We start from the raw sequence: 25,663 nt of genomic DNA on the forward strand, positions 1-25,663 counted from the left end.
GTCTCTCATCTGAGAGACGAACTCAGAGTTCGTCTCTCACAGATGAGAGACGAACTCAGAGTTCGTCTCTCACAGATGAGAGACGAACTCAGAGTTCGTCTCTCACAGATGAGAGACGAACTCAGAGTTCGTCTCTCACAGATGAGAGACGAACTCTTCGTCTCTCAGATGAGAGACGGCTCAGATGCCGTTTATCGTCCGATGGGTTCGGGCGGTGGTATTTTGGGCGGTTATTGATGGGTCCCGGCGGTGGTTGATTTTTGGTGGTGGTTGATGGAGGTGGAGGGGTAGTGGTGATGGAGGTAGAAGAAGATGAATTTTAGATTAATTAGGATTAAGTATTAATTAGATTAAGTTAATTAGGGTTAATTAGAGTTAATTATTTGAAATTTAGAATCTCACTCTCCAATTAGGGCGCCACATCAGCATAGGGGTGTTTTTGAAACGGTTTTGCCAAGTTCGGGGTAAAAGTGATCCGGTTTCGCTAATTTAGACGTTTTTGATACTTTGCGCCAAGTTCGGGGGGTAAAGTGATCCTTTGTTCAAGCATTTTTCATGGCAAAAAACACTTAAAAACACCTATAAACATGCATTCTAAGACATCTAATTGATTTTTTTCTAGGTTTGAATCATAAAAACAGCTAATTACAGTGATTAACATGCTTTTTCATCAAATTCATGGCAATTTATTGAAAACGTCGAATTTAGCTAATATGACAATTTTGATGGTAACACAACAAAACAAGCTAAACATGCAATCTACAAAATTAAAGAGGAAAATAAAGCGTCATCAGAATTACCGGTCTAAGTCCTTGGCTCGTTTGCTGGCGAAGTGGATGCAAAATCCAGCTTCAAATTTGATGCTGGTGCTGCGTTCTTGGAGAATTAACATGTGTTCTAATGTTTTTAGGATTAGAATTGATATGATTTTGTGTGTGTGTGGTGTGTGATTTTCGGCTATGGCTATTCTAGGAGAGGGTGCCGAATTTTCTAGGTTTTTTTCTAGGGTTTGTGTGCCACCTCTAACCAGGCTGGCTTAAGGCTGACTATATAGCGGTGAATTAGGTTTAGGGTTAGGTTAAGTCCATTTATAGTTTCGTCCTGTTAGATTTTGATTAGGGGTTGAAGAAGTGTTAAGTGATATGCTTCTAATTAGATTAGTATTAGGTTTTTAATTAATTAATTAGTTTTTTTCTTTTAATTTTTGGATTTTTACTTGCTAGTTAGTTAAAAATGTGCCAAAAGTCTATTTTGATGCCTAAAAGTGTCAAAAAGGCTACTAAGACCCTATGGGTTTAGTTATGGTCAATTTCAGTCCGTAAAACTTGCGAATTGGCCTATAAACTTCTAAAACATTGCAATTAAAATTTATGGACTTAGACTACAATCTTTTTGGATTTTTATGGGCTATTTACGGCTAATTGCGTTTTAATCCTAAAAATTTGCAGCTGTGCACAAATTACGCCTCTTTGGACTCAACAAGCAAATATGTAGGCATGTAGTTCATCACCCGGACTGATTCTCTAGAAATCGTCATTGTACGCTTCAGTCCCTTATCACTTTTTACCTGTCCGAAAAATAGGTGTTTATATTGTGTTTCTCCAGATGGCTTATCATTTTGGGACGGAGGAAGTACTATTCAAAAATGGAAAATTCATGGGCTAGAATTGAAAAGTCATTTTTGAAAAAATGGACACAAACCGAGTGGGTTATGAGAAAGCCCAAATGGAGATATAACTTTGAGCTGGATGAAAGAACAAGTCCAGTATTAAAATAAGGGTTCTTTTCATAAACACTTGAAATAGTATAACTATATTCTTTTATACGCTGGAAAATAAACTGTGGCAGAGATACTCTTTTCTAAAAGACATGTTTCCATTTATACGCTTTTCTCTCTAGGCTTATTATAACAGAGCAAAAATCAGTCTTTTTTATGGTTAGAAAAATTAAATTCACGCAGATCTTTAACGGTATTTGCTTTCGGCCGTTTGAATTTGGAAAAATTCGACGATTGAATTTGCGGCACTACTCTCGGTCTCGATCGCTTCAGATTTCAGTTGGGTTAAAAATCAAAACAAAATTCTGGCTGAATTTTAATCCAGTTTTAAAGCTTGTAGAGATGTTTGAAATTTAAGCCGGTTTGTCTCAAGAAGAGATTATGAATTATAAGCTTCTTTCTTGTAGGTAAAAATGTTAGATGATGAACTATGAGTGAGCTTAGAAGCAATATAATTTTGTATTAATATTTTTCATTATTAAACATCTTTTTATTTTTGAATATAATTTGTGTGTATTTTCGGTTTATAGAGCTGATAACAATAGAGATTGTAAAATTTATTTATTTGTCCAAATTTGTAAATTTGAATATACTGTGAATATAAATTAAGCTTGCTTGTAACATGTTCGATAGAATGTCTCAAAGACGATTTTAACTTATTTTGATGGTCTTAATACATTTGCGACAATGCTTGTTATATATTTACACGTTATTTCCTTCATTTGTGATTTATATGATTGATTTGTTCAACGTTTGTTTTTGGTTTGAGAAATAAGTATCTATTTTTTTCTGCATTTTATTTCAGTGATTGTATGCACAACAATGATATGATATGTTTACTTATATTTAAAATGATGTTGTTTATGAACATAACTTAAAGTACAATATGAAAAATATAAAGTGAATGACATTATACTATTTTTTCTTGTCAAATTGTTTATTTTTCTTATTGAAATTTAGAATAATACTGTTTAGCTGGTAACTTTTTGCTATTGGAGCTGCTATATTCTTAATGAATTTATTTGCAATTTTTTAATATAATATTCTAGTATGATTTAAGTAGCTTTTGAGTAGCTCGTTGGTTGCTCAGTGATTGCTCATTGGTTGTTGTTTTTTGGTTGCTCACTTGTTGCTTTTTAGTTGCTAATTGGTTGTTTTTTAATAGTTCATTAGTTGCTTATTTAGTTTTTGTTGCATACAAATATAATCAAACATTTTTAATAACATTATTTATATTAATATTAGTTAAAAATCGATGTCAATTATCTTACAAAGTGTAAGATTTTTAGAATTTTAAAGCGACACTTATTATATAGTACAAAAATAAAAATACAAAAATATGTATAAAAAATAGGAATGACAATCAAAACAATTATAATCAAGACAATAACAATAGGAGTGACAACCTCAACAATAATAATTGTTCAGTAGTTGATAAAAATGAAAATATATTGTATGATTGTCTCTTCATTAATTTTGTAGCCTCCCTATATGGAAAAAGTTAAAAACCTCATTTTAAGACAAAGATCAAGAAATTTCATAAACATAGAGAGTAGCATCAAATCTCCAAGATAATAAAGTTCGGGCATTCCTATCCAGTGAATGTCGTCCGACAACCATAGCAAGGCCTGCATTGTAAATCTTTTTTCCAATTATCAGTAACATCTCAATCCATCATGTTCTCGTTATTACATTAAGTCCAAACAATTGCATATTTTCTGAATATAATCAAAACTTGTACTTTTGACGAAGCTAAAAGATACAACTATCCTGGTATTTAGTTGAAAATCATTGTAATATCTTCTTATAACATATCAGAAGGTTACTCCGAATAGTGCACAACTAATAAATGTAAGTGTTGAATGGAGTATTTGTTAGAGAATGAAGTTGACTTGCGTGAGTCTGTCAAGGGTGCCAACAACTACATATATAGAATAATACAGTCTTATTTTTTGTTAATCACCAAAAAAAGCAATTTTACTAGAATTTCAAAGAGAGGTACACCCAGATACGTGCTCCAAGGGCTACTCAACTGGCACAAAAGCAACATGCCAAGCAAAACAAAAGCAAAGAAAAACAGACTAAGAACACCAGCAAGATTATTTCCTATCCCAACATCTAGTCATAACTTCAGCCTTGATTCTCTGGAAAATATGACTGCTTGAACTCTTCTTCTAATTGAAAATAAAGTTGTTTCTAGCACCCTCAATGTGGTACACAACAGCTGCAAACATAAGCTTTCTCAACTTAGTTTTTCTGTTTCTGCTACTAGTTCTTTTGCAAAACTATAATACAGAGTCTTGAATGCACCTTTCCTAAAGAATTTATCTGACTGAATAAAAAAATCAAACATAAATAAATTAATGAATCAAGTAAATTCAATCAGTAAAAAGACAACAAAATAAACACCATTTTCATTCTATATTAGTCCAAAAGAAACACCATTTTCTGATATCCATTTTTTTCAGCTTCTTCCTCGGCTTTCTCACTTATGGTTGCCATTGTTTTCTTCTTTTCTATTTTCTTTTTGATTTTTCTAGTGTTTAACAGCTAAATTTATAATTAGTTTCCTTGAATTAAAGAAGAAACATTAAACAAAAACAATTATTATTGTAATTTAGAAATAAGAAATATAAACCTTAGATTTAAAATAATGAGAAAAAACTCTAGATTTTAGATGATTTATTTAGGTATTGAAATCAAAATCTGGTCTGAAGCGAGAGAAGAACATCAGGCTTGAATAATAATTTGATTATTAATACAAAGAAAAGATGAATAATAGACATAAGAAAAGAATCTGTTTTGTTAAAGAAGATGGCTTTAGATTAGAAAGCGTATAACTGCATAAACAAAAGTAAAAAAAGGCACGCTTGAAAACGAAAAAGATGAAGGGGTATCTTTGAAAAGAATAGATAAAAAAGCGTAGGATGTGTAATTTCCTCTTAAAATAATGCATTTGTCGGGCACCATCCTAAAAACAGGCCTAGATAAAGGGCCCAACTCGAATGACTATGAGGATAGCCCAAGCCTAGTTCATAACTTTTCAGAATGGTGATCTAAGAGCATCCCCAATGGTATTCTTTAAAATAAAGAGCATCTTTTGTAAAATAAAGAGCATCTTAAAGATAAAGAGTGATATTTAAAATTTCAATCCAATGGACTCTTTAATATCAGTTTTTTATTGTATATAATTTTAATAATTAATAATAAAATAAAAGTATTAAATAATAATAATATTAAATTAATTGCCTTTCTAATATTAAATTTTATTTTATTTTGTTTTCATATAAAATATTAAGGAAATATTAAATATTAAAAAAATAATTTTTATTTATTTAATTTTTTATTCATTTATTTATTCAGTTTTTTGACTAAAAGTAAAAATATAATATTTAAAAGTAAAATAACCACCTTATTTTTTAAAATTTAAAATTTTACTATTTGAAAAATGAAGTAGAGAGTGAAAATGGCTCTCTACATGTGGAGAGCCATTTTCACTCTCTACTCTAAATATAAAGAATAGAGAGTCCATTGGACTCTTAATTTATTGTCAAACTCTTTAATTTAAAGAGTTTAACAATTTTAGAGAGTCCATTGGGTATGCTCTAAGTACGGAGACTCTTCAAATGGCTAGACCAGATTAGATTTGATTTGATTTTCGTCATTATTTTTAAAAGGAAATTCTAATATAGATATAATTCACGAATTTTCCATGAACCTATCAAATAAGGTGTTAGGAAATCTAACATAAATTTTTCTCTCTTGTCATAATTTTCCGTTTCTTCTAATTTTTCTAACATTTCATTAGACATATATATGAATTTTGTATGAAATGGGTTTAGGTAAGAATTTTCCTTATTTAAGAAAGAGAAATTACACACACTATCAATCAAACAAACAACAAGTTCAATTTTTTTATCTTAATCTCCGAGTTAAATTTAATTCTAGAACCATGGATCCTTTTAACTTTAGATTTACTAGTTACTTTAATCACATCTTGTGAATGCACTTTATTTATGACCTGGTTTAAAGCATCTGACTGCGGAGATTTATATATAAATTTAAAGATTCGAACTCGGCTAAAATCTTGAGAAGAGTATCTCAAACTAAACTCAGATTATACGATCAACCAACGGAAAAATAAAATAAATTAGTGAGTATTAATTAAATATTTAAAATGTCTTAACACTAACATCAATTAGCAGGTGCAACCATTGATGTTTCCGCAATTATTAGCACTAACACACATGTCGTATGTAACCAAACAAACTTTTGAAATTGTGATCGTATAAAACGCATTACATGTATTCTACACTAGTATCAAATAACCTCAGGATCCACGCTTTGTATTAAAAACAGAAAATCCAAGGGTCCCAACGTCAGTTTATCGGTGATGATATCAATCAACGGTGATGATCGAAATAAAAGAATCCGTTGTATTTTGTACACCGAAGTAGGTAAATATAACCCAAGGCGTTATTATAATAATTTCTCAAGTCTACAATACACACAACACACGCCCATTCGATTTTCCCTCCATAGTTCTCCTCACTCTCCTTCAGCAGCGACTCACTCACTACTGACCAAGGTTTCTCTTCGTCTTCTTCTTCGATTTTTCAATGCCTAAAACCCTAACTGTATCGTTGTAACGACGCCATTTTTGTGCTTTACTTGCTAAGTTTGTGTTGATTTTCGCTTTGTTTAAGTTTTTGTGAAGTTTTGTTACTTCTTTTTGTTTGATTTCTTTGTTATCTCTCAGTGTTTGGACTTTGTTTTTGCTCTGATGAGCTTAATCGTAGTTTATACAGCTTAGTCGTTTTTATTTAGCTTGATTTTAGTCCATTTTTCACTGCATTGATGTTTTTATTTGATTTCCGTGTTTATATGTGATTTCGTTGTATGTTGTATACGTTTATTGGAACTGGGATTGTGATTTTTATCGGCTAGGGTTTTGATTTTATTCATCAAGTTTGTTTTTATATATCTTCCCGCTTTTTTTATGTTCTTGTTTTGATTTTTAATTCTCTTTGCAAGCTGAATAAATCTCTTTATTTGTAATGCTCTTTATTCACGCTATTTTTTTTATTTATTTTGAGTAAAATGATTTTGTTTTGTTTCTTTTGCTGATTTATGTATGTAAAAGTTATTTGACTATTTTATGTTGTCATTTGTTTATTTATTTATTCCTCCTAAAACCGATTTTACTATATTTTATATTATGTTGTTCTTATTTATGTTCTACTTTTTTTTGAATTTGTTTCTGTTGATTACTATCTTAAGGTTTGTTTTACATGCTGTTTTTTAATTTCTTGTGACTGTATATGAAATTTTTTCTTGAAACATAGTGTTTGTCTTGTGAGAATGATTTAAATTGTGTTTACATTTTAGTTTGCCTTTTACAGTTACAACTATAGCAGGTTATCTTATCTGTAATGTTTATGTTTTTCAGAATTTTTAGGTAATACTTGAATTGTATGATCCATTAGATATTCTAGAATGCTTTATCTCAATTTTATGATACTGACGTTCAAAATTGGTTTATAATCTTAATTTTAAACAAGATTTAGAGTGACTGTTTTAGTTGTTCTTTTAACTTATTGATAAAAAATTTCTTACGAAATAAGTAGATCGAGAAGCACAGTTCTTAAAGTTGCTCATGATTCTATCTCTATAATAACAGTGACATTTGGTATGAAACTTGCCTGGAAACTTAATAGCAAATTTTAGATTTCTTACATAACTCTTTTTCAACATGTTGTGAAGCTGATAAATGTCTGTCTTGCGTATGACATCGTTATATTCTGTTACATTGAATGCTTAAGAAGTCTTGTGTGTTTGATCTAATAGGAAGATGGAGAAAGAAGCTGGTGGATCCCCACCACCTCCGACTTCAACCAATGGAAAGACAGAGAAGACGGATGCTCCCAAACTGAAGAAAGACCAGTCGGATGTTCTCAGACATTCTATTGTCAGCAGGCAGGGATTTGGAACTACCGGTCGGCGCATACCTTTGCTCAGCAACCACTTTAAAGTTTCGGTCAATGCTCCAGATGCTGTGTTTTACCAATACAGTGTAAGTTTTTTTACTTATTGTTTTTCCTGTGCTTTTTGGAATATTGTTACATGCTTCTGTAAAATATGCCATTTTATTTGCAGGTTTCTCTTACTTCAGAAGATAAGAGAGCTGTTGAAAGCAAGGGAATTGGTCGAAAGATAATTGATAGGCTTTACCAAACATATTCCTCTGAACTTGGTAGTAAAAGGTTTGCTTATGATGGTGAGAAAACTCTCTATACAGTGGGCCCTCTGCCCCAGCACAAGTTGGAGTTCACAGTAGTGCTTGAGGAGTCATTTGCAAAACAGTATGTACCCGTCTCATTTCACTTCTATGTTTAGCACTCAAACACCTAATTTATGCTGCATTACTCTTGCATGACAGGGAAAACTGCAGTCCAAATGGTGGTGGAAGCCCGCATGCTACGACTAAGAGGTCAAAGCATTCTTTTCATTCGAAGACTTTTAACGTAGAAATAAGCTATGCTGCTAAAATTCCCTTGAAGTCAATTGCTCTAGCTCTGAAAGGAGTTGAGGCTGATAATAGTACTCAAGATGCTCTAAGAGTGCTAGATATTATCTTGAGGCAGCAAGCAGCGAACAGGTACTAGCGTTAGTCCCTCTCTATCTGCCCACCTCTCTCTCTCTCTCTCTCTCTCTCTCTCTCTCTCTCTCTCTCTCTCTTTATATATATATATATATATGTTGAATATGCCATAGTTCTTCAGCCTTTCAATCTGATTTCCTTAAATATTGAACAGGGGGTGCCTTTTAGTAAGACAGTCGTTTTTCCATGATGATTCAAGGAACTTTACTGATGTTGGAGGAGGTGTTACTGGTGTTCGGGGGTTCCATTCCAGCTTCCGGACCACTCAGGGTGGCCTGTCTCTCAATATGGGTATTAGCTTTTCTTCCTAACCTGATTACATCTTACAGCTGTTATTTTGTAGATCATTGCTGGCCTTTAGTTAAGTGGAGCTTGTATTATAGTTGTTAGTTCTGAAAATATTTAAACTATATGTAATTGATGAGCATTAATTTCTTTTTGATTATCTTCTTCTTATTTATCGGTGGTCTGCAGATGTTTCTACTACAATGATCTTAACCCCTGGACCAGTGATCGATTTTCTGTTAACTAATCAGAATGTACGGGAGCCACGGAATGTTGACTGGGTGAAGGCGAGATACTGCTAAAACATCATTCGTGCATTTCTATGTACTGTGTAGTGTCTTGCTGTCGTGTTAATCTTTTTGTCAATATACAGGCAAAAAGGATGTTGAAAAATATGAGGATTAAGCCTAGGCACCGTAACATGGAATTTAAGATTATAGGCTTGAGTGAGAAGCCCTGTAATCAGCAGTAGTATGTGCTTCACTCCCATATTTGCCTTTTTCATTTTAATTTCTCACTCTTCTTTTTGATCGCCCTGGAACAAATACTAACTTTGTTCTTCTCTCTTAGTTTCCCTATGAAAGTTAAAAACAGTGACAGTGCAAATGGAGAATCAGAAACTGTGGAGTTAACCGTAAATGAGTACTTCAATAGACACTGTGGCATAGAACTCACCTATTCTGCATTCTTACCCTGCCTTGATGTTGGAAAACCAAAAAGACCAAACTATCTGCCAATAGAGGTTGGCAAACTGTTTTAACTTAATGTTTTCTTTTATAGCTTATATTGCTTTAACCTGTCTTACTTCCTATGCTTTTCCCTTTGTTGTAGCTTTGTTCACTTGTATCACTCCAGCGGTATACAAAGGCTCTGTCATCAACTCAGAGAGCATCTTTGGTTGAAAAATCTCGACAAAAGCCTTTAGACAGAATGCGGACTGTGACTGATGTAAGAATTCCTTCATCATCTGTATGCTTCTTTTTTCTTTTCCTTAATATAACCAAATATTGTTTAAATCTGTCAGGCTGTGAGGAACTACAATTATGATGATGATTCTATGCTTTCTGTATGTGGTATATCTATCGAGAAACAACTGACGCAGGTGGATGGTCGTGTTCTTGAGACACCAAAAGTAAGTAATTCTTATTTTTATTTCTTTTACTTTCATTGTGTATGTAAGTGGGGATGGTTGTATGGGGCATTAGCGTGTTCACTTCATTCAAATTGATAAAATGCATTTACATATGATTTGTAGTTGAAGGTTGGAAATAGCGAGGACTGTATCCCACGTAATGGGCGGTGGAACTTCAATAACAAGGTGCTGATCTCTATATGATATTCCGACTTAAAATAGTAATTTTCACTTGCCCAGTCTGTTTAAAACAGTCGTTTATTATATCACTTTTCTCTAGCTAAAATTAGCTGATAAGCTGTTAATGGTCTTTCAGACACTTTGGAAATGCACCACCATTGACCGCTGGGCTGTTGTCAACTTTTCTGCTCGCTGCGATACTAGTCATATCTCTCGTGATCTTATTAATTGTGGAAGGAAAAAGGGCATTGTATGTTTCAACATTTACTTTATCCTTTTGAACTTTAAATGCACTTTTGCTTAAAACTTTGATTTATTCATCTAAGTATGTGTATTTTCTATCCATCCATTTAGCAAATTGAACGTCCATATACATTAATTGAGGAGGACCCACAATCTAGAAGATCTGGTCCTCTTGCTAGAGTAGAAAAAATGTTTGAGCAGATTAGAGCAAAGCTTCCAGGTGCTCCACAATTTATTTTGTGCGTTTTGCCAGAGAGGAAAAACTCTGATATTTATGGTACAGTTTCATTTGATTTCTATAACTATTACATTTTTAGATATTTTGATCATTTAAATTGCTTATCCTGTGTATGTTTCTTCAATTTCCAGGACCATGGAAGAAGAAATGTTTGAGTGATTTTGGCATCATTACACAGTGCATTTCTCCTTTTAAGATTAATGACCAGTATCTTACTAATGTACTACTTAAGATCAACTCTAAGGTACTATATGTCGACAATAAGCTTTAGAATTTATTTATTTCCCTACATTCTATTTTTTGGTCTGCTCATATAAGGCATTGAGATGACCTTGTGGTAATCTATTTTATAGCTTGGAGGAATAAACTCTTTGTTAGAAATTGAACACACCAAACATATACGCCACATAATGGATACTCCCACAATGATTTTGGGCATGGATGTGTCTCACGGTTCTCCTGGCCGTTCAGATATTCCATCAGTAGCTGCGGTATTCTTCGTTTGCTACATATTTTTAATGAATTAGGTTCTATTATTTCGTGAAACTGTTGCTTTAAAAACTTAAGCTTTCAGGTCGTTGGCTCGCTACATTGGCCATTGATTTCAAGATATAGAGCATCAGTAAGAACACAATCTCCTAAGGTGGAGATGATTGATGCTCTGTTCAAGCCTGTAGATGATAAGAATGATGATGGCATAATGAGGTATTCCACGAGATAATCTTTGTATTGCTATCTTTTATGGTTGCTTTTTTGCTTGTATGTTAATACATCTATAGCATTCTCTTGCAAGTCCATTTTTGTAATGTTAATAAAATTATTAGCTCCTTTACTAATTGTTTATCCTTGCTGCTTTCTGCTCATTTGGAAGGTTATTAATGTTTGAAATCATATTAATGTACTTTTGTCATGTAAAAAACTAGTTCTATATCAGTTTTTGCAGTCACATGAGAAAAGTATGATCCAAGTTTCTATATCAGCAAAGGTTATCTTTCTTCCTTGTGTTTTTGCGCAGAAAAGTTGATAATATACATGTCTCGCTGGTGCTACTTTAGCCCCATGCATATGTGTACCGGTCTTGAGTGCAATGCTGCTACATTTTTTTTCTTCTACCCCTTTAGTTCTAAAGAAATGAAGATATTTTTGTTTATGTAACCTTGGATATTAATACATGAAATGCAGGACATTGTTTACAATTTTGTTTGCTAGCAAACAAGTAATTTCTTAGAGTTGGAAATAATTATTAAGTATTTGTAGATTCAAATCTCTTAATTTCTACTAGTCTATTGATAAACTTATACCTGGAATTGTTCCTTGTTACAGGGAGCTGCTAATAGATTTCTATCAGACCAGCAATGGGCGAAAACCAAAGCAGATTATTCTGTTCAGGTCCCGCTGCATTTGTGAACTTTCACTTGTTTACTAGTTTTTTGTTGATATTATATTAGGTTATTATTGATAAATATTCCAAATAGCATGATGACTTGCCTGATAATTTGAAAGAAAACTGCTTATTTTATTTTTTTGGCTTTGAAGTTTGAACATGAATCCTCCACATTAAATCTATGTAATATGGAACCAGGCTGGTCCTCTAGCTTGTTTTCTTTAACTGCAGTCAAAGTTCGAGCCTGATATTGGATGCTATTCATCTACTAATTTGATGCAGACTCTGATTGATATATTACTACCCTAGATTTTTTTCATCATCTGAAAATTTTCAGTGTCCAGTCTTTTTACCAGATCAAAATATATGTGACCCTATGCGTATCACTCGGGCTATTCGTTCAACATTTATAATTTAAGGACTAATTAAGAGATTGAAGTCAAATCATAGCTGCATATATTGTAGTAAGGTCTAACAATAAGGTGTGGATGCTCTGTGTGATATAATTATAACGAGGTGATATTGCATTGCTTCAAATGGAGTTCGTATGATGTTAAAAGATGAAAGGGATGTGTATGTTCATTTTTAATTTTCTTTTCCTGCCAATAAGCATTGGATTATTTGATAACTAAAATTTGGTTTTCTTTCAGGGATGGTGTGAGCGAGTCACAGTTCAATCAGGTTTTGAACATTGAAGTGGAGCAAATCAAACAGGTTCTGCTAGTGTCTCGTGAAAAAGTTAAACTTAATTATGCTAGAAAAGTTTTGAATGTTTATATTATTGTGTGCTTGTGCGTTATTAAACTTATCCTTGTTGTTCCCATAAATGATCTAATCTTCAGTGTCCTTCAAAATGCGATGTTAGTACATTAACTGTCTTGGATAAGTTGCTTTTCCATTCTTCACCAAGGTTGATTGCATGCATTAGACTGCTCTGTGGTAGACCAGTATCCTGCTTTTCTTCATGTTGATGAGGAGTTTATAAGTTGTTTTCCCTTAGGATCTGCCATCTTGTGCACTGTAGATAAGTCGATTTTCTCTTGAAACATGAGTATTTTCATCATTTAGACTGATCATGTTCATTGACCATTGGCCTTCACAACCTCTGATTGTTTGATTCTTGTAGTCCTGCTTTTGTCGTTTTCTGAAGACTATATGGGCTGTAGGTTGCCCATTCTTACCTGCATATTTAAAAATGTCAATCTGGTGAACATCTGGTTTTACAGGCGTTTCAACATCTTGGCGAGGATGAAATTCCCAAATTCACAGTAATTATTGCTCAAAAAAATCACCATACAAAGCTATTTCAAGCTAGTGGCCCTGAAAACGTTCCTGCTGGTTAGTTACACGTGCTGTTTTGTGTGTATAAATTTCATGGATCGCAAGATGTATTCAGTATTTACTCTATTCTACTATTTCCTTTTCTCCAGGGACAGTTGTAGATACCAAGATCGTGCATCCTAGAAATTACGACTTTTATATGTGTGCTCATGCAGGAATGATAGTAAGTCCTTCATCCTGTAATTTACAAGTAATAATGCATCGTAATATAAAATCAAGTTTCTTATTCATCCCTCATAACATGTTAACATTTTCCTTCTTTTTCATAGGGCACTTCAAGGCCAGCACATTACATTGTGTTGCTTAATGAGATTGGTTTTTCTCCTGATGACTTGCAAAACCTGATCCACTCACTTTCCTATGTGTAAGCAGCTTTTCCCTATTTTTCAATCGACGGACGGTTAACATTCTACCTTATCCTTTAATTTTGTCTATTCATTTTTTTAGGTACCAAAGGAGTACGACTGCTATTTCAATCGGTAATTACCCAATTAATATTCCATCTTTAACAAGGAAGTTTTCATGAGTTTCTTCTTTAATGTTTTTGTTAAATTTCGCGCAGTGGCTCCGGTATGCTATGCTCACCTTGCTGCACAACAGATGGGGCAGTTTATCAAATTTGAGGATTTTTCTGAAACCTCATCAGGACATGGAAGCGTGACATCATCTGGACCAGTTCCTGTACCAGAGCTTCCTCGGTTGCACAAAGATGTCGCCGGTTCCATGTTCTTCTGCTGACTTAAAGTTCGACCAGTACAGATTAAAAAAATAGGGCTTTAGGTTTCATGTTGCCTGGTGTTTATTTTTTACTTGCTGGGCATAACTACAAACTGCATTTTTCAGATCCCTAAACCTTCTTCTAACGTAGTCCTGCAAATAGATAGCACAAAGTTAATAGAGGAATAGAAATGTCTCAAAGTCTCTTCAATTCATTTTTGGAAGCAAGACTAGCTTTAGTGTTTAAAGAAGCAACCAGTGTGTTGTTCTATTAGAGTGACAGTTATTTTTTTTGTTTTTGATCTGATACGCTTTGGCCGACACTGTGTCCGTAAGTTGGGCGCTTAAATTGCATTCTTGTCTGATGAAAACTTGAATATGAGGTGTTTCTTTTGCTGAGGAGATGGGACAACTTTAATTTAAGGAAACATTCTCCACTCATGAGGGAAAGGAATTAGATTTTGGGAATAACTGAAGAATGAGTCAGCTCCCTCAAGAATTAATGTCTATAGTAAAAAAGTGAAAAAAATACAGTAATTTTTTTAACTGTACAATAATTAGAAAATTGACAATTTTATTGGGACGGAAGAGTATGCACGGTATATCTAAATTTTTCGTGGTAATAAGGAATATTTTTAAGGCTGCTGCTTTATAATTTGATAGTCTACTATCCTATTCAAAATTGATTCGGATAGTGACCTCTTTTTGTATTTAGATTTCTTTTTTATCAATAATTATTTTGTAAGCATAGACTTTTTGTTTTATTGGTTGAACTAACTCTTTTTGTTCTTTCATTTTACCATCCTAAAAAATTACTACTATCATTTACACTATAATATTATCAAAAAACTATAGCCAATGACTTGAAGAATCCAAATATTTATTGTTTGTTATTAATAGTGATAATTTTTTTAAAATATTTTATCACTATACTCTGATTTGGATAATTTTATTTCAATTATAGTTAAAAAAATTCAATTGAATAAGTTAGGCATGATTTTTTTCTCGTGATCGTCATTAAATGATGGCTTATTGAAGTTAATCCACCCATAAATAAAGAAAAAAAAGGTAAAAAAAAAATTGCCATTCACGTTAGCAAACTCAAGTTCACTCGGTTCAATAATTGAATAGATTTAGTTATAACTAAAATAAAATCTTTAATCATGATAAATTCTATAAAGGGATGAATGTTTGGATTTTTAGATCATAAGTGTCCAAAATGAAATAGTTGTAGGTTTTTTTTTTTTATATATAATTGGGGAGGGGGAGCGTTTATGGAAGGATTTGAATCCACAATCTAACAGTTTTTTGCCGGTGCTTATATCATTTGAGTTATATCTCATTGATTGTAGGTATTATTTATTTAAGAGATTATTAAACGGTGAAATAATATATTCTTCCATCAAAAGAATTCAATAATGATATAACATTTGTGATAAAGTCTATCATAATTCATCTCTAACATAATAAATCTCATAGAAACTGATATAATTTTTTAGAGTTCTTCTTATGTTATCCCCTCCAAATATTTTATCAGTTTTGATATGGGAGAGTAAAACTTGTGAAACAAATAAATTCAACACTTGAGTCTCTATCTTTTAAAACAATTATTAAAAACTACCCAACAAAATAGATTTACATTTGTATTTTGTATTCAATAATAACAGCAAAATAATTCACTTATTTAAGAGTGAAAAAATGGAAAATACACTAACTAATCTGATGAATCAGTATAAAATTATAGAATTTATTTGAATTAAAATTCTCTTAAATTCATTTCAATTTGAGAGCAATATTTACGATCTATACACTGTGCATTGTAATATGAATGTTGTAGATGAATTTACATTTTTTGATGTACACTATTCATTTTATAATGCACGATGTATATCGTAAACATTATTGATTAACCTCCTGAAATTGAAATGAATTTGAAAAAATTCCAAATTAAAACCGGACCGCTCGCACATTGAAGATCTTGGCACAACAATAATTATAGTTAATGGATGTTGGACTCCACCGAGTCCCACACTTGAAGTTGTTATACTTTTTGAATTCTTTGAATTTTGGAAGTAGCAAACAGAAGTCTTTTGTGGAAAATTTGATTGGTCATTTAATTTTCTTCCATTTACTTCAAGTTATGTCATGCCTCTGCTCCCCACTCCCACTTCTCCAAAATTATGCCATTGCCATTCCTACATTTAAAGCCTTCAAAATTGTTGGACTAATTACTACAGCCTTTCAAATTTAATTTATTACACTAATCAAGTCATTAATTTTTATTTCTTTAATTTGTTAATATCATTGAATAAAATAGAAATTTAATACAAATAAGTAAATAATAATTTAGTCTTTAAATATTTTTTTATCGAAATTAAGTAAAAAATTACTTAAAAATAAATGATAGTACAGCCTTAATGCCTTAAAAAACAGAGAAGAATTAAAAAAAAACTAATTTTTGCTTTTAAATAATTAAAAACTAATTACTACAGCCTTTCAAATCTATTTGCTTTTAAACAACACTATCAAGAAAACATAATTTTTGTTTGTATTTATTGATTATACTTTCAAATTATATATTATTAATCGGCTTATACATGTGTTAGCAATTAAGATAAAACAAAAAAAAAATGAAAAATATATATGCTAAAAGGTAGTACAATATAATTTCTCCAATGGGATATAAAAATATTGACAAATAGACTTTTCTAAATGAGACGAAATTAAGAGCAAAATAATAATAATTCTTTTATATATAATTTAAAACATCGAATGAGTTCCTTATTAAAAAACGATGATGGACATCGAAACTATGATGATAATATATATGTCAATAGGGGTGAGCATCGGTCGGTTCGGTTCGGTTAGAATTTTTTCGGTTTTTTCGGTTTGGAAAATTCTCAAACCGAACCGAACCGAACTTTTAGTTTGAAGGTGAAAAAACCGAACCGAATCAAACCGAAAATTTCGGTTTGGTATGGTTCGGTTCGGTTAAAACCGAATTTCACCATTTTTTATTTTTTTAAAATTTTTTATATTAAAATTAATTGAAATATTAAATAATTAGACTCTAATAATCTTCCATATATGTTTAAATAACAATTATAAACTCATATATCAATAATAATTAAGATATAAAGACGAAAAACATATAAATATAAGTATATATGTATATTATTTTTAAAAAATACATATATTTTATATTAAAATTCGGTTAATTCGGTTTTTTGGTCGGTTCGGTTTTCAAAACGCCCAAACTAAACCGAACACCGAACACCAAACTTTATCTAAGTAGAAACCGAACCAAACCGTTTTCACCGAAAAACCGAACCAAACAATGAATTTCGGTTCGGTTCGGTTCGGTTTTTCGGTTTTCGTTTCGGTTCTTGCTCACCCCTATATGTCAATGTTCAAATCAAATTTTTTATCAAAATATTGCTTGGTGTTTTGAAAGCGAACAATTGATTGTCTTTTCAATAGTCAAAATTATAAATTTATGTTAAAATTTTAAAATAAGCTAAAATTTATAATTCTTTTATAATTAGCTAACCAAAAATTTATCACGACCCATATTATTGAACTGCAACCGGCGCTAGGGAATGGGAGTGCTAGCTCCGAAACCCGTAGCAAGCCTAAATTAACTAAAACTTTTTTGCAAATATAATACAATACATACACAAACGGAAGCTAACATACATAACATATATTCAAATATTTACACTAACTGTTCTGGTAACCTCGTGGGCTCTAGTTACTGTATCATGTACGAACTGGACTCACGGTACTATATACACACGTTAGTGTAATTATTCATATTACAGGCATCTGGTGCCGTGAACAAACACAACATGTGTAGCCTATCAAAAGATATAACCATAAGCAGCAGATAAGACATAAAACCAAAATACATTGATGTAAAGGCTACGACTCTGTCGACACAAGACCACTACTGCAGCACAATGGAAGTCGAGGATTAAACATGTACGACTGACTTCCAGATCCAAAAAACGGCCTCTAGCTAGGTCCAAACACTAAGCACCTGAAAGACATCAAAAATGAGGGGTCAGTATTTGGAAAAATATTGAGTGAGCTTGCATTTTACTTACGGTATTATTATAACATTGCATTTCAAATAAGTATTAATATAAAAATACATATAAGCAAGTATTTGATCCTTTCGAAACTAAAATCTTGAAACTTAACGTAACTTACTAATATTCAAATCAAAACGATCCATATGGTCCGACCCGGGAGCTATTCTGACTCAACCACGTCAGCCGCGACCAATCTCTTAGTCCCAAAGTGTGGGTCCAACCCATTAAATACGGGTACTTTAACCGAGTTCTCGCTCGTATCGTATTCATATATCCAACTTCGAAATTCGTATTCATAATCAAGTCATACATGTATATCAAATCATATCTCATAATCAGATACTCTACACTGACTCGATTACTGGTGATCACACAGCCTATTGACACCCAATAGGTAGCTAGTCTCTTCGGATCGCATACTAGTCTCTCGTACATAAAACTTAATAGAAACATATAATAATCTAGCAAATCATACGTAATGCGATGCGTTTAAATAATAATATAAGATATAATATCAAATTACATAAATAAATAATACACGAAAGTAAAGTGCAACTCACTGTGACCGTTATCCAATCTATGATGTAATCAATATGATAGTATGCTCGTACTAACTCACGTCTGCTGACCTTACCGTTTACTGACACGTCTAATACATATATAAATTAAATGCACGTTTAGTATATAAACGTGAACCTCGTAAACCTAAAACCCTAGGTTATAGATTTAGGTTGTCACCACTTTATTTCGTATTCGGTTTCTCAATTCTGATAACTTATTAATCGAATTCTCACTCAATCGATATACTTATCTTAATTATTCATCATGCTATTGTCATTTCTATAATGTCTTATTATTTCAAGACATTGCCAGAGTTCCACATCCGTGTCAGGCTATCGGAGGCCATTTTTCGCTCCCGGAAGTTCCCCGGAGATCAGGGTCGAGGTAAGGCACGTCGTGCCCTTCAATTTTCATGAAGGGCACGTCGTGCCCTTCCGTTGTGCACGACGTTCGGGTGCACGTCGTGCTCCCTGATGGTGCACGTCGTGCACCTGCGCGACGTGCTGAAATTCAGCACGCCGTACCCCTTCAAGTGCGACGTTTTTGATACTTCTGAACCCTTTCCAAAGCTCCAAAACTCTCAAAACTCCTTATATCACATACCTAATCCATATAGACTCAAAACTCATCAAGAATCCATACGAAAATGATGAAAAACAACATGTTTTCGACGTTTCGATTCAAACATAACGTTTTTCATCGAAACAGCCCGTAACCTCCAGTTTTAACACCCAAAACAGAAATATTACCTTGAAATGAAGGTTAGGATTGATGGAGCTTCCAATTCCGAAGAGTTTGTCGCGAGAATCGTTCAAAATGGACGCCGAACGGCGAAACATCAAGCGAACGACGGTGAGAAACGTAAAAGGAACGATGAAGCTTCAACCCTCTGGATCCTTCTCCTGATCATTCATTCATATTTCATTTCCTTATATAGTTTGGCTAAAGTGCCACTTTGTTCCTTGTTTTCTTTATTTGTTACCAATTAACCTTTGAACTTTTCTTTTGTTCAATTTAGTCCATAATTAAATCAATTAACCCTCTAACCAATTCCTATACGTATTATTTATATCTAATAAATAATACGACCAAAGAATTAACATTTTCCCGTCGAAACTTATAAATTTCGATTCTCAAAAGGTAATTGGCCAAATTACCAATTTAGTACCTGAACTTTATTTTGTGACCTTTCTTGCCATTTTTTCTTTTGTTCAAATTCCAACTTTTAAACTAGAATATATGTTATCATTTCTAGAAATATTATTCTTAAAACCGATCTACTAGAGTAATATTTATCTCAATTTTTCGGAAATCTTTCCGATATTGCCACTCTGGCAACCCAAACGGGACACGTGGGTCAATTAAACAATTTAATCATATGGGGTATTACAAAATTAAAATTGTTAGATTATGCTTTGAATAATTTATCTTTTTATAAATATAGCATTTTGCTATTTTTAGCGGATTCAAAAACATAAAGAAATATTTTATTATAAAATTTATACTAAATATATAACATTTTTCTATTTTAAATATTAATTTTTCATAAAGAATAGTATTCTATTTGATATTATATAATTTTTATTTATTATTTGTTTTTATGGAGGGTTGTGGTTGTGTCAAAAGTTTTTTTTTATATTTGTTATATTAAAAAATGAGTTAAAGTCATTGAGTAAATTATTAGTAAATGTAATAATTATATTTACGTTTATATTTATTTATAAATACCTTTTTTGTGTATATAGTAATTAGTTATAGCCTCTTAAGCAAATATTTTAGACAGTTTGATATGTGAATATATCGTGTTTGTGTTTGATATTTTGACATAACTTTTAAATAAGTCGGATTAAATTTAAATTGACATATGGCACGTTTATGACAACGACACAAACTATCAGTCCCATTTTTTAGTGTAAAGTAAATAAAGTCAAGAATATTTAATATTTTTAAACATTGAAAATTAATTCATGTAATATGTTTAATTTCATAGATTAGCTTATTTTTAATAGGCCAAATGTTGTAAAAAGACAAAACCTTTTACAAAAGTTTCACAAAAGTCTTGACCTTTCAATTTTATCGATTTTGACCAAAAACTGATTATTTAATTTCACAAAAGTCCTGACTTTTCAATTTTGTTGATTTTAGCCAAAAATGAATTATTTGGTTTCACATAAGTCCCGACCTTTCAATATTTGACATGCCATATAGGCGCCATATAGGCGTCACATAGGCAAATTGAAATCAAATTAAGAGTTGGCCACAATTGAAACCAAATAATTTGTTTTTGGCCAAAATCGATAAAATTGAAAGGTCAGGACTTTTGTAAAACTTTTATGAAAAGTTTGGCCTTTTTACGATATTTGGCCTTTTTAATATAATTATTACTTTTATTTATTTGTAATTTGTATACTGTTTAGGACACGTGTAATACGTGTAGTTGATGATATAAGCCATTTCACATTTTCACTTAATATAAGTGTTGTCAGTATTGTTGCTATCCCTAGCATTTTTCTGACAATTCAAAATAATGTCCATTTTTTGGGACCTTACTATCTGACATTTTCTGAGGTTTCTTGGCCCAAAATTAACTTAATTGGACCATACTACCCTTATTTATTTTTTTGATTTTAAGATTATACCAAATTAAATTACTTGTTTAACCTTCTGATTGGCCTTCGCTTTTCCTGATTAAATAGAAATAGGACACGTGTATTGGGGACCATACTTGTCTTGTCTGCTGTTGGAGAAATTGCAGATTATAAAACGATTTCACGTAAGATTGGATAGATTTTATTGGATCTACTGAGTTATCATCCAATAGGAAACTGCCATACCATACAAAGGTAGCCTGCCACCAATTAACTTGTGGTGTGCTCCAAAAGTGACATTTTTTTAATTACAAAAAACTTTTAATCTAGAAGTTTTGAATGGGATATTTTTCGTCGTCTTATAATAAGTTTTTTTATTTAAAAATAATTAATATTTAAATTTTATTTATATATAAGCCAATATTAATATTTTTTATTTTTAAAAGAAACCTTTATTATGAATTATGAATATTCAAAATACATAAAATAATCAAACAAATTATTATTAATAAAACATTAAAAATAGAGCTTCTTCACACCACTAATTTAAAATAACTTATCTAATATGCATTTTCAAGTTTCTGATTTTCTTTTGTTGAAAATATAAAAAAAAAAAATTAAAGTTTCATTTTACCTAAACTCTAACTAAAATTTCTAATTTTATCGATTTTACACTTTTCTATAAATTTTCATTTTGGTTATTGTCGAACTATAGAAATTGAGAAGATATAGATGTTTTTTTTTACTTATAGTTGTTGTGTCCTGTGTTTGTATTTATTTATATGGCTTTTATGTATAAAATAAATTACTATTTTTAGATTTAATAAAGTGAAAATTTAAATGAAAAATATTAAATTATTATTATTATTTAAATTTTAATTATTTTATATTTCAAAAAAAGAATTAAGTTAGGAAAATGCCAAAAGAATCAAATCCACAGTTCAAATCTTTTCATCTTTCGATGGCAACGTTCTTCACATTTTCTGTATTATTACAACTTAAAATTTCCTCAAACAACTATAAATATAATTAAAATAGACTAGCAATAATATATTTTTCCAAGCACTAGGTAAATAATTGTAGGGATCACTTGTTTATGGGACGGACTTTTCATGTAAGTTCAATTTCGATTCGAGTCTGATAAAGATTTTACTATTGTTATCCAAACCTGGCTCTTACACTTCATATATGCGGATTTGAGCCTAGTCTTTTTGAATTTATAGTAAACTTTATAAGTTAATATTCAATAAATTAATAATTCTAGTAATTAATAGAAAATTGAAGGGTCAACTACGTTCCACATCAGATAATTAATAATTCTATTATTTAATAAATAATAAAATTTAAATATATTCTATATGTATCTTAATTATTAGAGAGATTTTTTTAAAGAAATACATAACAATTGATGATTTATTGAGAACAACATTAATCTTAGTTCGTAAGATGAAAACTGAAATACCATCAAATTATGATTTTTTTGTTCATTTGAAATTTTTTTAAGATAAATTATTGATGAATAAGTAAAAACAAGTGAAACACCCCTAATACAAAAAGATATTTGAAGTTTTTTTTTATTGTAAGATATTTGAAGTTATATTACTTCAAAATTATTTTTGGTTTAATATTAAATTGATATTTTTTGAACTAATTGCAAGTTATTTCTTTTAAATTGAGTGATTATGAAACGTATTTAGTTGAATTTTTTTAATAATATAATATTTTAATATTAAGTCTACAAATGTAGATGTTTAAAATATATTTTATAATTTTTACAATTTTTTCTATATAAATTCAATAAATTAATAATTATAATAATTAATAAATTTTTAATTTATAATATATATTAATTATTAAAGGGTCGATTATATAAAATAATTATGACTATGGAAGTTCAGACCCATCATAAAATAGTTGATTGCTTCTGTTCGCTGGAAAAACTTCCAAACTCAAATTTTTGAATTTGATAATGGGAACTGTTTCAGTTTGATGCTTTAATCGAAAACTCGAATTTCAATCAAGTCACACAAAAGAACAATAGTGACCAATTAAACTAAAATTACTAGTATCGCTCCGGAGGTTCAGAAACATAAGCGGGATTGATTTCAAACTACTCCTAAGTTAAGGGTTTAATCCGGAGATTAAGATAAAAAAGCCTGAGATTTGATTTGTGTTTTTTGATGAAATTGTGTAGACTTCATTAATCTGATAAAATCACTATTTATAAGGACAAATCCCTAATAATAGAAAAAGGAAGCGAATTGACACTAAAAAACCTAATTAAACCCTAATCGCAAAAGAAAAAAAATAGCTAATATGGGCCCTATTCCATTACAGCCCGTTATGCTCTCTTTTTCGACAGCCGATCATTTTATAATCATATTTTGGGCCGATGTCAACAGCTTCATATTCAAACTTGAAACCAAAATTTTTAATTTAATTTCGATAAAAGGTGGACAGGTCTAGACAGACAGAATAGATATTCAAATCCATGAACCTATGGTCAGCAAAATTTCGGGCAAATTGATATGACATTAGTTTTAATTAAATCGGTTTGGTGATAAATTGATTCGGTCGGTTTGGTTAAAAAAATATCGGCTACTATTAATTATAGATTTGGTTTAAGAACCATTTAATATTCATTCGTTAATGTGGGACCCATAACCTTTCCTCCAACGCAACAAACCGGAGACGGCCTCTTCCCTTGCTTGGATCTTTAGGGTTTGGGAAAACGTGAAAAAATCAAATCCAACGGTCCAGATCTTCTCGTCCTTTGACGGCGACGATTCTTAACAATTTCCGTTAACAAAAATAATCTCATCATGAACTATAGTGATATTTTTAGTGATTTCGCGCCTTTTACAATTTTAAATGACATAAATATCCCTTAAAAACTTCCCAACATAAGCGGAGTAACAGTATTTTGGGGGCTATTATAGTTATTTTAAATGTGATTAATCTAAGGAATTTTTTGTGGGTCCCAGTCTTAATTCAAATCCAATGGCCCACATCTTACATTCGCCTCCCCAAGTTCGCGCGCTGTGACTGTGACATTTATCTTTTTATTAATTTTATTTTGTTTTTAAAATTTATTTATTTATTTATTTTAAATGTTTACTTTTTCAGTTGAAAGAACCAAAATTTTATATCGTGTTACTTACGCCTACTTCTGTGCGCATTTAAGACCAGCTCAAAGACATCAATACCTCTTGCCTACTCTTTTTATTGCCATAACAATATTTGCTTAAAAATAATTAGTTGTAATTTTCGAGATATGACAATTCTTTTGCAACAAAAAAGAAGAGGTTATTCAACTTATTTCAAAAATTTAATCTAAATATGATTATTTTAAAATCATAATTAATCATGATATCATATTAAAATTATTTTTTATATAATTAGAAAGTTTAAAGCGTTTGTGGGAAGAAGTAAACACACGACCTAGCAATTTATTGCTATACGTTTATAACATTTGAGTTATATAATTATTATTTTCTTCTAAAAAAAATATTTGAGTTATAACTCACTAATATTAAAAGTTACTTGATGTTAGTAGAAAAGTTGTACTTCCCGGAAAGTTGGATGTTTGACCGGAGAAGTTGTACTTCCCGGAAAGCAGCATTTTTTTTACTTGGTTCAATTTTTACATTTTACTTCCCGAAAGTTGGATGTTTGATTTTCCTTTAATTGGGGAAGTAACTTCCCTAACAAACCCAAGGAAGTAGAACTTCCCTGACACTTTTGTTGGTTTTCCTAATTTAATCTTAATTCTTTTTTTTTAAATTCATATAAAAATATAGTTATATTATTTTATACTAATTGTTATTTATAATAAGTAAATATTTTTATTAAATATTTTATATTATGTAAAATTCAAATAAAAAAATATAATTTTTAAATTTTAATATTTAAAAATTCTCCTAAATAGTTCTTGAATCGTAAAATAAGAGATAATAAGCAAAAATTAAATTATTTATTGCTCGATTTTTAAATTAAAATTATTTGTTTAACAATATAAAAATTATCAAAGGACATTTATGTGTTTTAGTTAAAAATATAGTATATTATATTAAAATTAATTGTGTCCTTTTCGGAAAGTAAAAATTGAAACAAAAAACATTTATCAAACTTCCTGGGAAGTTAACTTTCCAGGAACTACACTTTCCGGAAAGTTATTTTTCAGGAATTGGTATAAAACGAATCAAGCGAGACCTAAATATATAGATGTAACTACAATAATAGATTTTCACTTGATTACTTTAATTTCTTTCCTGCTAGTTTAGACTTTAATTTAATAGTTTTGACATAAAACTGTCATTTTTATGTCTTACTAAAATAATTGGCTTAAATGAAAAAAAATCCAAGTATATATGTGTGGGCTTAAATGTACAAAACATCCCCAATTTTTGCGTATTTTTAGTATTTAATATAATTTTTTAATTTTGGCAAAAAAATACATTAA

At 30.9% G+C, this 25,663-nt stretch overlaps 1 protein-coding gene and 1 long non-coding RNA gene across 2 annotated transcripts; one reads left to right on the plus strand and one right to left on the minus strand.

The window, feature by feature from the left end:
• Nucleotides 1-3,705: 3,705 nt before the first annotated feature.
• On the minus strand, nucleotides 3,706-4,569 carry LOC126657471 (uncharacterized). Its single transcript, XR_008789560.1, has 2 exons — nucleotides 4,416-4,569; nucleotides 3,706-4,109 (listed from the first exon to the last, which is right to left on the minus strand). It is a non-coding gene; the product is annotated as an uncharacterized LOC126657471 (long non-coding RNA).
• Nucleotides 4,570-6,257: 1,688 nt separating this feature from the next.
• Nucleotides 6,258-14,337, plus strand: LOC126656402 (protein argonaute 16). Its single transcript, XM_050350970.2, has 23 exons — nucleotides 6,258-6,365; nucleotides 7,625-7,850; nucleotides 7,934-8,139; nucleotides 8,217-8,435; nucleotides 8,593-8,729; nucleotides 8,913-9,010; nucleotides 9,097-9,194; nucleotides 9,294-9,465; nucleotides 9,555-9,671; nucleotides 9,748-9,855; nucleotides 9,979-10,041; nucleotides 10,172-10,285; nucleotides 10,390-10,555; nucleotides 10,648-10,760; nucleotides 10,870-11,007; nucleotides 11,091-11,221; nucleotides 11,840-11,905; nucleotides 12,551-12,614; nucleotides 13,127-13,238; nucleotides 13,331-13,404; nucleotides 13,511-13,605; nucleotides 13,689-13,720; nucleotides 13,804-14,337. Exons 2-23 carry the CDS (start codon nucleotides 7,629-7,631, stop codon nucleotides 13,977-13,979), a joined length of 2,721 nt encoding a protein of 906 aa, XP_050206927.1. The 5' UTR covers nucleotides 6,258-6,365; nucleotides 7,625-7,628; the 3' UTR covers nucleotides 13,980-14,337.
• The last annotated feature ends 11,326 nt before the right edge of the window (nucleotides 14,338-25,663 follow it).

The sequence above is a fragment of the Mercurialis annua genome, linkage group LG7 (assembly GCF_937616625.2).
Source record: "Mercurialis annua linkage group LG7, ddMerAnnu1.2, whole genome shotgun sequence".
Classification (NCBI taxonomy): domain Eukaryota; kingdom Viridiplantae; phylum Streptophyta; class Magnoliopsida; order Malpighiales; family Euphorbiaceae; genus Mercurialis; species Mercurialis annua.

Coding starts and splice junctions, on each gene's coding strand:
- LOC126656402 (XM_050350970.2), top strand. CDS start 7,629: ATGGAGAAAGAAGCTGGTGGATCCCCACCACCTCCGACTTCAACCAAT. Junction 8,140..8,216: donor GAGGAGTCATTTGCAAAACA/GTATGTACCCGT, acceptor CTTGCATGACAG/GGAAAACTGCAGTCCAAATG. Junction 11,222..11,839: donor AATGATGATGGCATAATGAG/GTATTCCACGAG, acceptor TCCTTGTTACAG/GGAGCTGCTAATAGATTTCT.